At 56.0% G+C, this 13,683-nt stretch overlaps 2 protein-coding genes across 7 annotated transcripts in view; one reads left to right on the forward strand and one right to left on the reverse strand.

Moving 5' to 3' along the window:
- Window positions 1–2,287: 2,287 nt before the first annotated feature.
- LOC110469521 (uncharacterized) lies at window positions 2,288–5,861 on the forward strand. 6 transcript variants are annotated; one of them, XM_085564433.1, is made up of 3 exons: window positions 2,288–2,956; window positions 4,662–4,735; window positions 4,922–5,861. In XM_085564433.1, coding segments are annotated over exons 1-3 (747 nt in total). In that variant the 5' UTR covers window positions 2,288–2,954; the 3' UTR covers window positions 5,593–5,861. The 6 variants fall into 6 exon arrangements, 5 of the variants coding, with proteins under 5 accessions (XP_085420559.1, XP_085420558.1, XP_085420560.1 ...); XM_085564432.1 differs by having other exon boundaries at window positions 2,288–2,888; window positions 4,663–4,735; XR_014950734.1 differs by lacking the exon at window positions 2,288–2,956 and having other exon boundaries at window positions 3,101–4,735; window positions 4,922–5,113; window positions 5,410–5,861.
- A 3,961-nt stretch (window positions 5,862–9,822) lies between these two features.
- Window positions 9,823–13,683, reverse strand: part of LOC144247979 (uncharacterized) — a 216,383-nt gene continuing 212,522 nt past the window's right edge. The window contains exon 3 of the transcript XR_014950722.1: window positions 9,823–10,796. The gene's annotated coding sequence lies outside the window, so the exon portion shown is untranslated. The remainder of the gene's footprint in view (window positions 10,797–13,683) is intronic.

The following is a 13,683-nucleotide window of genomic DNA, read 5'->3' on the forward strand; positions in this document are numbered from 1 at the left end:
GCTGCAGGTACCTGCGCTGTTCTGCGGAAGCGGCCATGGGCGGGTTTCTGCTCTTGTGTCTGGTCCAGGGCTGCATCTGGCAAAGAGCGAGCGCAGCCCGAGCTGAGGGGCTGCGGGAGAGGCCGGAGAACACAGCCCAGCCCTGCGCTGCCCAGGCAGGGACAGCCCCGGGATGCCCCAGGTGGATGGAGCATGGCCACTGCGGGGTGTCTGCCCGGGCCCCTCTTCCGTCCTGTCCGTGGGCACGTCCCCAGGAGATGGGATGGGATGGGATGGGATGGGATGGGATGGGATGGGATGGGATGGGATGGGATGGGGCCAAGCTGGCTGAAGGCACCAGCCCTGAGGCCTGGCTCTGCCACTCACCCTCCTGCGGTGGATGGAACGGCATGACCTCTTCAGTCTCCTGTGCTGCGGCAGCTGCAGGGCCGCCGTATTCCTCCTCCATCCAGGCCAGACTGGGCAAGCTCAGGACTCCCTGCCCCATCTCACTGACCGGATGTCTGGCTACCCTCAGGAGAGATGCCTTGGAAAACTCTGGGGCACCAAGTCCCACGGTCTGCCCTCAAGGGCACCTGCAGAATTGAAGCCTCGGAAGGCCACAGGTCACCGAGTCCTGTGGTCTGGCCTCGAGGTCAGCTGCAGGAACAATGCCTCAGAAAAGCTCCGGGTCGGACAGGAACGAGCGCGCTGTGCGGGGGCTCCTCACGGCTCCGCTCTGTCCCGTCCTGTCCCGTCACCTGCTCCGAGCGCTGTGGCGTGCTCTTGCCACTTCCAGCTCCTATGTCACCACGTGTCACAAAGGGCCCTTGGACACCTGGCTCCATTCCATGCTGCATGTGTCACAAAGGGCCCTTGGAAACACTGCCACCTGCCCTGGGGCTGCCCCCTGCCCACCCAAAGTGGCCCAGGTTGGAAGGAATCCCTGGCCCCAAGTGTCTGAGACAGCCCAACAGGATCTTCAGGAATGGCTCAAACCATCAGCAAACGCTGCCCTGCTCTGCAGGCTCAGGGCAGCAGAAGGAGCCCCCAGGGCTGCCGATGCAGCCGTGCTGGGAAGGGCACGGGGCCTTCCATGGAAGCTGGCACGGCCTCCTTGGGACTCATCCCAGCCCTTGGCCATCCCAAACCCGTGGGTGTGGCACACACAAGGAACTGTGGGCCAGGGCAGGAATGCTGCTCTGAGCCCTGGGGCCCGGGGAGCGCTGACACCAGCAGGTGAGGCAGAGTCCCTGCCCAAGCAGACCTGCCACCCCCCGAGCCCTGGCAGGGTTGGTGCCGTGTCCTGCCCCAGAGACCTGTGCCCCCGGGGGTTTCTGTGCCAGAGGGAGCCAAACCCACGGGCACTGGGGGCTGTGTTCCTGCCTGCAGGGGCTGTTGGCAGGAGCACCTGGAGCAACTGCTGGCAACAATTAGTAGATGGCAAAATGGTTAACCCTGCCCTGTTATAGAGATCTAAGTGGCCAATAAAGTACAGCTCTCCCCTCTTGTTCCCTGCAGCAGAATCAGGACCATGAACAGAAACAGTCACAGATATTCTTTCTGCACTCTATAAGCAAAGCTATGCCAAACCACAGATGCTGCCTTCAAACAGACTCAAATTCCAACCTAGACCTCTCACCTCCCAGACAGCTCCTTCCCCAACACACCTCCAACACCAACACCCTGCAAACACCACACAGAAGGCCTCAACATCCCGCCAGGACCCCCAGCTGTCCCTGTCTCTCTGCAGAGCTTTCCCACCCTCCAGCAGACCCCCTGGTTCCCTGCACATGCCGTGGGATGGCACTCAGGAGGATCTACTCCAAGGCCTTCCCCTGGAGCAAGCTCAGGCTGCCAGGCCTATGGATCCTGGATCATCCTTCCCACCGAGCCTTCCCGTGCATGGCTCTTCCATTGGCACATCTGCTCTCAGCTGGGACTACTCTGCTCACCCAGGGCTGCTGGTAAAGGAGAGAGAGCAGCCTGGCAAGGTCTATCTCCAGCTCCCTCTGTGCTCTTGGGGAACGTAGAACCTTCCACAGGAAAGCAACTGGTGCCACAAGGAGTGGGTGGCATCAGGCAGCTCTGGGGAAGCCCCTCGGGAATTCAGAGGGAACACTGTTGGCCTTGACCTGTTGGCACCTGCAAAAGCTTGAAATCAGCTGCCTCAGCTTCCAGGGTCTCTCTTGGCCGGCATCCTGACATGGATGCAGGATGGCTGCCAGGCACTGCTGGGACCCAGCGGGACAGGACCGGCTGTCTCGTGCCCACGCAGCAGCCCTGACACAGCCAGGGCCATCCCGAGAGCAGACAGACGCTCACGGGCCAGCAGAGAGGAGCAAGGAGCCCTGGGCTCCTCTCAGGGTATCTCAGCTGGGCTCACTCCACAACACGCCCCCATTGGAAGGCCTGCTGATGCCCAGCTGCCAGAAATGCCCACCTTGTGCTGTCCAAGATGCACAGGGAGAGCCAGTGAGCAGGACACTTGGGAGGCTGTCATGGTTTGACACGGGCACAATGCCAGCGCCCCCATGAAAATGCAACCTCTCAATTGAATTCTGTGAAATGTGATCGAGAACAGAGCAAAGCAGGCCAAAGCTTAATAACAAGGGAAAAAAAAAAAAAAAAACAAAAAAAACCAAACCAAAACAAAACCTTTATTAAGCTACTACTATGAAAGGAAAAAGAAAGAAAATCACAGAAAATCCAAAATGAAAACCTTTCATTGAATGTTTTTACGCAGCAAAGGTGGCTTTGCTGGACATTTCCCAGCACATTCCCGGCTGCAGGCAGAGGGAGGAAAGGGAAGCGAGTCCCTGACAGAATCCCGGAAGGATCGCGGTGGGAACGGAGCCGGCCCGCGGGTTACGATCCCGGGAGGGAGAGACGCCTCTGCCCCAGCGAAGGTGCAAATGAAGCCATGGGAGCGCAGCCTGCGGATTTGACTGAACACGGACTGAACGGAACGAGAAATGGGAAGGAGAAAGGGAGAGAAAGAAATAGTAAAGGGATCTCATAGAGAGAGAAAGAAATGGGAAAAGGTCTCAGAGGGACAGAAAGAAATCGGAAAAGGCTCCGGCCCGGCCTCCGCAGCTCCCCGGGATACCCGCCGGGCGCAGCGGCCCTCACAATTCCAGCCAATCAGCGAAGGCGCTGGACAATTTCCAGCCAACCAGAGCCGTTCTCGCCGATGCGTCACCAGTTGCCGGGCGGCCCCGCAGCGCCCCGCGGCCCCGGAGCGGAGCTCGGGGCTCGGCCCGGGGGGACGGATCCGCCCCGGGGGGGTCCCCGAGCCCCCTGCCCGCCCCGGGGCCGGCCGGGGGCTCCCCCACCCAGCACCGGGGCTGCGGGGCGGCGGGCAGAGGGGGAAAGGGAGCTCCGGGCTGGAGCGGAGGGGCTGCGGCAGGAGGAGCAGGGACAGGAGGAGCGGCAGGAGCGGCAGGAGCGGGAGAATCCCGCCGCTCGCACCGCCCGCACGCCGGGGCTGCAGCACCCCTGCCCCGCCAGCGTCGCCCCAGCCCCGAGCCGCAGGGGAGGGGGAGGCCGAGCTCGCCCCGGCTCTATGGAGGGGTCTCCGGGGGGATTTTTCTGGAGAGTGCTCGGAGCCGGCAGATGCCGAGCCCCGCATCCCTCCGGGCTCCCTGAGAGGAGCTTTTCGGGGGGACAGGAGCTTTGATCGCCCCTCGGAGGGTCCCGGGGGACCACGCGGGGCTGGCCCGGTGCTGACAGGGCGGGACATTGGTTTTGGGGATCCCCTGAGAGCCGGGGCTGCGGAACGTGGGACCCCCGAGGCGGCAGAGGGGAAGGGGCGATCCCGGAGCTGGGGGACCCCCGGCAGCCCGGAGATGAGGCGGGGACGGGACCCCTGACCCTGGCAGGGCCTGTCCTGGGGTGAGCTCACGATGCTCGTACCCCCATTGGTCCGTTTAGCCCCGAAATGAGTTCTGCACCTTCAGGGCTGGTTCTGAGAGCAAAGAGGGGGAGGAAGAAGAGCACAGTTTGTTTTCAGGAACTGCATCACCCCTCCACATTCCGGCTCCTGGGCTGCTGTGATGCGTTAAGGAGCTGGAACAGAGGCCAGAGGGAGCCAAGAGGAACAAAGAGGATATTTATTGAAGTGCCTTCAAAGGCCACACCCTGGCAGTACTGGAGCCACACTCGGGTCTCTGCCCGGATGGCTCCAAGATGGAAGCAAAAGAGGGCTTGGTCATGAGATCTGACATTTTTATAGGTGTTAGTCCATTTCCATACAGGATTTAACTGCCCAGTTAATAGGTTCAAATGATGAAGTTTCCTCCTCCTTCCTTGCTTGCTTGCCTGCCCTCCTCTTTTCACGTTGTTTGTGCTTTGGGCCTGAAGTTTGAAGAGATTGTCCTTGACTCTCCAGCTAGAGCAGGACTGTTTTGTCTTCACCACCCTGTGAAAAGATGCCAGTAACCCCTAATATAGAGCTAGAAGCTGCACACCAAAACAGAACAGAAAAACTTAAACCTGAGGTATCAGTTGTCTGCCAACAGACAGACAGCAGGACAGAGCTCTCCTTTGCTTTTAGTTAGTTTGTAGCTCGCTGAGGCAGAGAAGTTCCCCGGGCTCTGGTTTTTCTTTTTCTTTGGAGCTGTTTAAACACTCAGAAGAGCACCCCAGCCCAAGGCATTGACACCTTGTTTTTCCCCACATCAGGATTTCCCATTCTCAAACTTTGGCTGGATGGAGGAGGAGGCTGTGAGGAAGATGCCCTGGGACACCGAGGCAGGTGAGGAGGAAGTCAGTGCCCCTTTCCCCCTCTCTCCTGCTCCATCTCCCATCCCAGCACAGCCCCCGGCTGCAGGACAGCCCCGCTGCCGGTGCCCTCCTGCCAGGGACGCACTGGAGGGATCTCCTTGCCCTTCCCTGTGGCACAGAGGCAAATCCCATCCTCTCCTTGTCCTTCCTCCCCCAGAGCAGGAGCTGAGGATGGAGACAAGGGAGAACAAATCCCCACGGCAGAACCTCACGGAAGAGGCTGTTTCGAGCACCTCCATGACACAGGAATCCAATGGGGAAGAAAATCCCTTGAGGTCCCACAGGAGGAGGGGCTGCAAACACAGATCACAGGGATCTGAGGAGGAAAGACCCACTCTGTGCCAGGAAGGTGGGCAGAGTTTCAGCCAGGGCTCAGAGCTGGTGGTCCTTGAGCAGCCTCATGACAGGGAGAGGCCCTACGAGTGCTTGGAGTGTGGGAAGAGCTTCAGGAAGAGTTTCAACCTGGTCTGCCACCAGAGGATCCACACTGGGGAACGGCCTTACGAGTGTGGGGAGTGTGGGAAGGGCTTCAGCCACAGGTCTGACCTGATTGTCCACCAGAGGTTCCACACTGGGGAGAGGCCCTATGAGTGTCCTGAGTGTGGGAAGAGGTTTCACACCAGTTCCCATCTCCTTGTGCATCAGCGGATCCACAGACAGGAGAGGCCCTTCCACTGCCCCGACTGTGGGATGGGCTTCAAGCACAACTCCACCCTCGTCACCCACCGGCGCATCCACACCGGGGAGAGGCCCTACGAGTGTCCCCGGTGTGGGAAGAGCTTCTCAGACCGTTCATTCTTTACCCGGCACCAGCGGAGGCACCGGTAAGGGAAGCCCTGTGACAACCCCGCCCGCAGAAAGAGCTTCGTGCGCTGCTCCAGCTCCATCCCCATCAGAGGACCCACCCTGGTCAGAGCCCTGGTGACCACATTCCCTGTGGCTATCACATTCCCTGTATCACATTTCCTGTGATACACAGAGGGAAGTGGCTGCTGTCTCTTTTATTTTGCCTCTTATTATATTTTATCTTCTTCCCTTCAAAACATGGAAAATTGGTGTAAATATCAATAAATTCATCAAAGACATCTAAAACCTCACATTTTACTTGTGTTTTTTGGGGAATCTTGGATTCCAGGAGATAGCTGGGAGTATATGGGGGGGGGGGTGGGTGGGTTGGGGGCTATTTGTTGTCTTTACTTCCCAGTGTGGGAGGGGGTCCTGGGGACAGTCCACCTGGGATGCCCTGGGAGACCACTTCTGTGTAATTTCCCGCCTCCCCTGAGGCCAATCATTTGTTATCCCTGTTCATGTCCATCATTGTTTTAGCTATCCCTTTGTTCTAGAATGTTCCTTGTTCTTTGTGCCTTCATTGGTTCCCCCTTGTTAGCCACCCCTTCCCCTTGTCCCATCGGTTCTCACCCTGTCGGTCATCCCCTGCTCCTCCCCTGTACCTGTCCATTTTTGGCTGATTTGTACCCTGACCCTCCGATCCCATTGCTGTTATACACCTTACCTCGCCTTGGGATGGGGCGCCCAGAGCTCGCTCCCTTCCTGAGTGGTTGTCTCCCTGCACCTCCGACTTCTCTTCCCCTCAATAAAACTCTCTGGAAGCTACAGCAGCCTGAGCGCCATCCCGCCTCGGCGGAAGCCTCGCTATCACTGTCCGGCTCCGGCAGACCCTGCCCTCTGTGGCGTTCCCAGCAGGACCCAGGTCCCGGACACCACATCTTGGCACTCCAAATGATGAGAAGGATTGATCTGTCACCTCAAAACCACTCAATGCCACTGAAAACTACTCAATCCCACCCCAAAATAACTCAATTCCACCACTTCTCAGGGTGAAATTGGGTTGGAAGGGGATTGGGCAAAGTGGTATGCAGGTCAGGATGGGAATTGGGTGAGGTGGGATGGAGATTTGGGAGGTGTGAAATGGGGGAAGTACAGCTTGGGAAGGGGTCTTGATGTCCAGGAGGGGTGGTATGAATTGGGGTTGGGACTGGGGAGGTGGGGTGGGGTCTGGAATGAGACAGCCAAGATGATTAAATAGGGGAAATGTGGGAAGATTATTCTCCTGCACGGTGGGGGTGGAGGGAGGCAGAGATCTCTGAAGCTTGCTCTTGGGGAGAGAGGTTTATTGGGGGTGCAGGAAGGTTCGAGCCTCGTGCTCCCAGGCGTAGCACGTGGCTGGGCCTCAGAGGGTGGGGGAGGGGAGAGACAAAAGGAGAAGGGTTCAGGAGAGGGGAAGCCCCAGGAGGAGAAGAGGGGAGGAAGTCCAAGAGAGGGAGGAAGTCCAAGAGAGGGGGAGAGGTACAAGAGACAGCATGGCCCCTCGGAGCCCCCTTATCAGGGGCTCCTAGGTGGGCTGGGACAAGGCATGGGCCAATGGGGTTACAGACTCTGATGTTTTAGGGGCAGGTACAGAGGTGCGGGATGAGCCACAATCTTTTGGGGGGTGGGATGGAACAGTCCATTTCACTCCAGGATTTATCCAAGGGCAGAAGTGACATTCGGCTAGCTAAGAGAACAATCATATCTATCTATCCTCTGCAACAGGGAAACCCGTTACTTAGTGAGTTTTTGAATAGTCTACATTCATGAGGAGATGCTGGGTTATCTCACATTCCTGAGGCAGTTTTGGAGCACTCCCCAGCTCTTGGGGGGTTTCCTGAGAGCAGCTCCACGGAGCCCCATGGCCAGGGGTTTTTGCCACGGGCATGAGCTCAGAGCTGTGCCAGAGTCCATTGCCTCAGTGCTGAGAGTGGAGAAATTATGCACGGCCCCAGACATCTCCAGTGTGTGTTTGTGGAGGCCTGTGAGCTTACTGGGGAGAGGGCAACAGCAATGCCCTGGAGAAATGCGCTTTAGGTTCCGGGCATTCCTCACAGCTCAGGGTGAGGACAAAAGCTTCGCCCATGGTGCTCAGCAGCACTGTGTTAATTTGTCCCAGTTCTGTCCTCCCTATTGGCCCGTTGGCCTTTCCTAACCTTTTTACCCTGATATGTTCATGTTCTAGCAAGTTCTCCATTCCCTGTCCACCCTGGCATTCCCTATTAGTCCCTTTCCCTGTGTACCACCCCTAAACCCTGAGATCCCTGACGCTCTCCTCCACCGCCTCTGTTCCTGTATTTATACCCTAAACCAGCCTTTGTCTTTGTCTTTAACCCCCAGACCCCTGGAGCTTCAGACCCTGATAAACCCTCCTTGGGGCTCCTTGCCTGGATCAGGAATGGTGTGGCCAGCAGGACCAGGGCTGTGATTCTTCCCCTGTGCTTGGCACTGGTTGGGAAGCACCTCGAGTGCTGTGTCCAGTTCTGGGCCCCCCAATTTAGGAAGGACATGGAGGGGCTGGAGCGTGTTCAGAGGAGGGAAACAAGGCTGGGGAGGGGTATGGAGCACAAATCCTGTGAGGAGCAGCTGAAGGAGCTGGGGTTGTTGATCCTGGAGGAGGCTCAGAGGGCACAAGGCGGTGTCAGGGCACAGGTTGGACGTGATGATCTCCAGGATCTTTTCCAAACTTGCTGATTCTGGGATTCCCTGAAACCACCCTTGGAGCAGTTGCAGGAGGAGCCCCGGGCCTCCTCTTCAGAATCTCCAGAAGCCCAGGTCCCTCAGCTTCACCTCACAGCCCCAAAGCCCATCCTGTCAGTCCTGCAGAGCCTCTGCAGCTCCTCCTCACTGCCCAGAACAGGGAGCCCCACAGCCAGACACAGCAGCCCAGATGTGCCCCCTGGCCTGGGGTGCCTCTGGCAAAGGGAGCAGCACCAGGCACTGCAGGAGCCTGCAGATAATTCCTGCAGCACTTGTGGGATGATCCTGCTCCCCAAGGGATGTTCCCGTGGTGCCAAGTCAGGAACTGCAATGGGGAGTGGGGCCAGAGAGGAAAGGGCAAACAGGCATGGTATGTGTGCAGGGGAGGGAACAGGGGTGGGCAATGGGAAGAAATTTGTAGCAGGAAGAGTAAAGAAAGCAAAGGTGAAGCTGAGGAAATGCTCAGGGCAGTTTGGGGGTGGCTGCCAGGCAGCCCTGGCTCTGAGCAGCAGCGTCTGCAGTGGGACAGGAAACTCCCAGCTGATGGGAACAAACTTTCTGGCTGACTGCAGAGGCCAGGACAAAGCTGAGTGGTTTCCCTGGCGTCCCCCAGCCCTTCCTGGCCCCAGGGGCTGATGGCATTTGTGCTGCCTCAGGTTCATGTCCCCACAGCACCAGCATGGGGGTTCTCCTGCCTGCTGTGTGCAATGCAAACAGGGGCTGCTGAGCCAGTGCTGCCGTGTCTGTGCCTGCAAGGATGCGGCACCTCTGTGAGCTGGGGGAGAGGCCAGGGCTGCAGAGGGGGGATGTTGTTGGCAGCTCCATGAGGACGCTCTGGGACGCTGCCCTGGGCTGTGCAGCACACTGGGGATGGATCAGCCCCTGCTCTGCTGCTCCTTCCCGTCTCCCCCAGGGCCCTAGCAGAGCACCAGCCATGCTGTTTGTCCCCAGCTTGCCCACGGCCAGCCTGGGGCTGCTCACGGGAGTTTTCTGTGCTGAGCATTGGCCTGGCCATGTTCTTGAGAGAGCCTGGGCAAGGAGCCTGGAGCCCCCAGGCCCTGGCCTGAGGTGTCAGTGCTGCCCCAGCAGTGCCCATGGCCTGTCCCTGCTGCAGCCCCGGCACTGCCACCCCCAGGACTGTGCCCGGCCCCGAGAGCACTCAGGCCCTGCAGCAACACCAGGGCCACCAGGGCAGCGGGGCAGGGCCATGGAACAGCACTGGCACCACCAAGTGCTGCTGCTCCTGGGCACAGCTGCTGTGCCAGCCCTGATCTGCCCCAGCTCTGCACAGAGACATTGCTGCTACAGCTCCAGAGAAGGCAACAAAAGAGCATCTCTGCAGAAAACTGTGCTGGGACATCCTTTAGTTCTTTTAAAGCCACTGAGAGTGCAGCCCCTCATTGACACAGTCTGTGGGCACAGTGAAGGTGGAAAGATTCAGAATGAGAATTGGCACCAAAAATGTCATTTCTTTGAGAATAATATTAAATGAGTGCTACAAAGAAAAAGATCCTTCCAAATGAAACCAAGAAGTATCAAAGATTTCTTTTATTACAAGTGATTTGCAGAAATTGACCAGCAGTTTAGTGTTCCTGAAACATCCAGTCATCAGTCTCCTCACTGCAGCCTTGAGCTCCTGGTTCCTCCAGCTGTAGAGGAGGGGGTTCAGGGCTGGAGGCACCACCGAATACAGAACTGACAGGGCCAGATCCAGGGATGGGGAGGAGATGGAGTGGGGCTTCTGGTAGACAAATGCGGCAGTGCTGACAAACAGGGAGCCCATGGCCAGGTGAGGGAGGCAGGTGGGAAAGGCTTTGAGCCGTCCCTGCTCACAGGGGATCCTCAGCATGGCCCTGAAGATCTGCACATTTGAAAAAACAATGAACACAAAACAGCCAAATGATAAACAGGCACTGTGAGCAGGAGAGCTTTAGGATGTGTGGGATTTCACAGAAGAACTGGCCCAGGGCATTGCCCTGGCACAGGGGCATGGAAAATGTATTGGCTGTGTGCATGAGAGCATTGAGAAAGGCACTGGCCCAGGCAGCTGCTGCCATGTGGGCACAAGCTCTGCTGCCCAGGAGGGTCCCGTAGTGCAGGGGTTTGCAGATGGACACGTAGCGGTCGTAACACATGATGGTCAGGAGGGAAAGCTGTGCTGAGATGAAAAAGACAAAAAAAAAAGAGCTGTGCAGCACATCCTGTGTAGGAGATGTCTCTGGCGTCCCAGAGGAAATTGTGCATGGCTTTGGGGACAGTGGTGCAGATGGAGCCCAGGTCCCTGAGGGCCAGGTTGAGCAGGAAGAAGAACATGGGCGTGTGCAGGTGGTGGCCGCAGGCTCCGGCGCTGATGATGAGGCCGTTGCCCAGGAGGGCAGCCAGGGAGATGCCCAGGAAGAGGCAGAATTGCAGGAGCTGCAGCTGCCACGTGTCTGCCAGTGTCAGCAGGAGGAAGGGGCTGATGGAGCTGCTGTTGGACATTTGTGGTGCCTTCGCATGCGGATCTGTAAAAAAAAAAACAAACATGGAATGGTTGGGTTGGAGAGGATTTTAAACATCTCAGCACAGCTTGGAGGGAGTTTCCCCACTGCCTGCCTAGGGCTCTGCTGCCTGGAGCTGTCCCTGCCAGCAGCTGCTTCCCTGTGCCCTGGGGGCTCAGCTCTGCTTGGCAGACCCCTCTCAGCCTCGCTGCCAAAGAAGAAGCCATAATTAATCTGTGCTGGTTTTCAAGGTTGTTTATTCTTGTTTATGTCTAACATGTTCTGCTGCCGTTCCGCAGGACTGTCCTGCAGGGCAGCGTGTGGGGCTCAGCAACTCAGTGGGATGTTACAAACATTATATACCAGAAACTATGTGTGCTATATTTACAATAACGTGCCAATACCTATCACCTACGTTGAACAGTGTGTCCCCAGCCTAAAGCAATAGAAAAATGCCAACACTACAGTGAAACATGGAAAGCATGAAGAAGAAAAAGACAAGACACACCCAATATCTTCCATCTTGCCTCCTTTGAACTGCTTATCTAGAATACTTAAATTCTACTTTTGCACCCATGCCAGACTAATTATTACTTATCTCAAACACTCAGATCTTCTAATTCAACCTGTAAGATTGAAAAGTCTTTTCCATGGACAGAGATCGGAAAGAGTGTCTCTCGGGGATCTGTATGGGGGGTTCCTGACCCCCTACCAGGATCCCAGACCTGCCAGAGCAGCAATAGGGATTCCCTGGATTACCCTAGCAAACCTCATCAAGACCCATTGCTATGATCCATGGCAACCATCACCAGCCTCTGTTGCTATAGTCAGTTTCCATGGCAACCATCACAAACCCCGGTTGCTATGGTCAGTTTCCATGGCAAAGATCACAAGCCCCCTGTTGCTATGGTCAGTTTCCATGGCAACCATCACTAGCCTCTGTTGCTATGGTCAGTTCTCATGGGGATCATCACAAGCCTCCTGTTGCTATGGTCAGTTTTCCATGGCAACCAACACCAGCGCCTGTTTCTTTGGTCAGTATCCATGGCAACATGCGAATTCCCCTGTTGCTATGGCTTTTTTCCATGGAAACCATCACGAGCCCCTGTTGTTATGATCATTATCCATGGCAACCATCCCAATTCCCTTGTTGCTATTGCTTTTTTCCATGGCAGCCATCACGAGCCCCTGTTGCTATGATCAGTATCCATGGAAATCATCCCAAGATGCCTTTTGCTATGGTGAGTTTCCATGGCAACCACCCCAGCTCCAGTTGCTATGGTCAGTATCCATGGCAACCATCACCAGACATATTTACTATGGTCAGTTACCATGGCAACCATCCCCAGCCCCAGTTGCTATGGTCAGTATCCATGATAACCATCCCAATTCCCTTGTTGCTATGGTTTTTTTCCATGGCAACCATCACGAGCCCCGGTTGCTATGATCAGTTTCCATGGAAACCATCCCAAGACCCCATTTGCTATGGTCAGTTTTCATGGAAACCATAACCAGCCCCTGTTGGCATGGTTAGTATCCATGGCAACCAACACCAATGCCTATTGTTATGGTCAGTTTCCATGGCAACCATCACCAGCCCCATTTGCTATGGTCAGTTTTTATGGCAATCATCACCAGCCCCGGTTGCTATGGTCAGTATCCATGGTGGCCATCACAAACCCCCTGTTGCTATGATCAGTTTCCATGGCAACCATCACCAGACCCATTTTCTATGGTCAGCTTCCATGGCAACCATCACCAGACTCATTTGCTATAGTCAGTTTCCATGGCAATCATCACCAGCCCCTTTTGCTATGGTCAGTATCCATGGCGGCCATCACAAACTCCCAGTTGCTATGGTCAGTTCTTATGCGGACCATCACAAGCCCCCTGTTGCTATCGTCAGTTTCCCTGACAACCAACACCAGCTCTTGTTTCTTTGGTCAGTATCCATGGTAACCATCCCAATTCTCTTGTTGCTATGGATTTTTTTCCATGGCAACCAAATCCAGCCCCTGTTCCTATGGTCAGTTTCCATAGCAACCATCACCAGCCCCTCTTGCTCTGGTCAGTTTCACTGGCAACCACCTCCCACCCATGTTTCTATGGTCAGTTTCCATGGAAACCTTCCCCAGCCCCTGTTGCTATGGTCAGTTCGCATGGGGACCATCACAAGCCCCCTGTTGCTATGGTCAGTTTCCCTGGCAACCAACACCAGCGCTTGTTTCTTTGGTCAGTATCCATGGCAACGATCCCAAGCTCCTGTTGCTATGGTCAGTTTCCATGGCACCCATCACGAGCCGCTGTTCCTATGGTCAGTTTCCATGGCAACCATCACCAGCCCATGTTGCTATGGTCAGTTCCCATGGCGATCATCACTAGCCCCTGTTCCTATGGTCAGTTTACATGGCAACCATCCTGAACCCCTGTTGCTATGGTCAGTTTCTACGGCAACCATCACCACCCCTTGGATCTATGGTCCTTTTCCATGTCAACCATTACAAGACACTGTTGCTATGGTTTTTTTCCATGGCAACCATCTCTAGCCCCTGGTGCTATGGTAAGTTTCCATAGCAACCATCCCGTGGCCCTGTTTTATGGTTAGTTTCCATGGCAACCATCAACTCGAACTGTTCCTATGGTAAGTTTCCATAGCAACCATCACCAGCCGCTGTTCCTATGGTCAGTTTCCATAGCAACCATCACCAGCCGCTGTTTCTATGGTCAGTTCCCATGGCAAACATCCTCAACCCCTGTTGCTATGGTCAGTTTCCATGGCAACCATCACCAGCCCATGTTGCTAAGGTCAGTTCCCATGGCGATCATCACTAGCCCCTGTTCCTATGGTCGGTTTCCATGGCAACCATCACCACCCCTTGGATCTATGGCCCTTTACCTTGTCAACCATTAG

This window comes from Lonchura striata, chromosome 33 (assembly GCF_050655825.1).
Source record: "Lonchura striata isolate lonStrDom1 chromosome 33, ASM5065582v1, whole genome shotgun sequence".
In the NCBI taxonomy this organism is placed as follows: Eukaryota; Metazoa; Chordata; class Aves; order Passeriformes; family Estrildidae; genus Lonchura; species Lonchura striata.

Excerpts from the sequence above, each read along its gene's own strand:
- LOC110469521 (XM_085564432.1), top strand. The coding sequence starts at position 2,712 with ATGTTTTTACGCAGCAAAGGTGGCTTTGCTGGACATTTCCCAGCACAT. Across the intron at positions 2,889-4,662 it reads ACGCCTCTGCCCCAGCGAAG|GATTTCCCATTCTCAAACTT; the intron begins GTGCAAATGAAG and ends TCCCCACATCAG. Across the intron at positions 4,736-4,921 it reads GCCCTGGGACACCGAGGCAG|AGCAGGAGCTGAGGATGGAG; the intron begins GTGAGGAGGAAG and ends TTCCTCCCCCAG.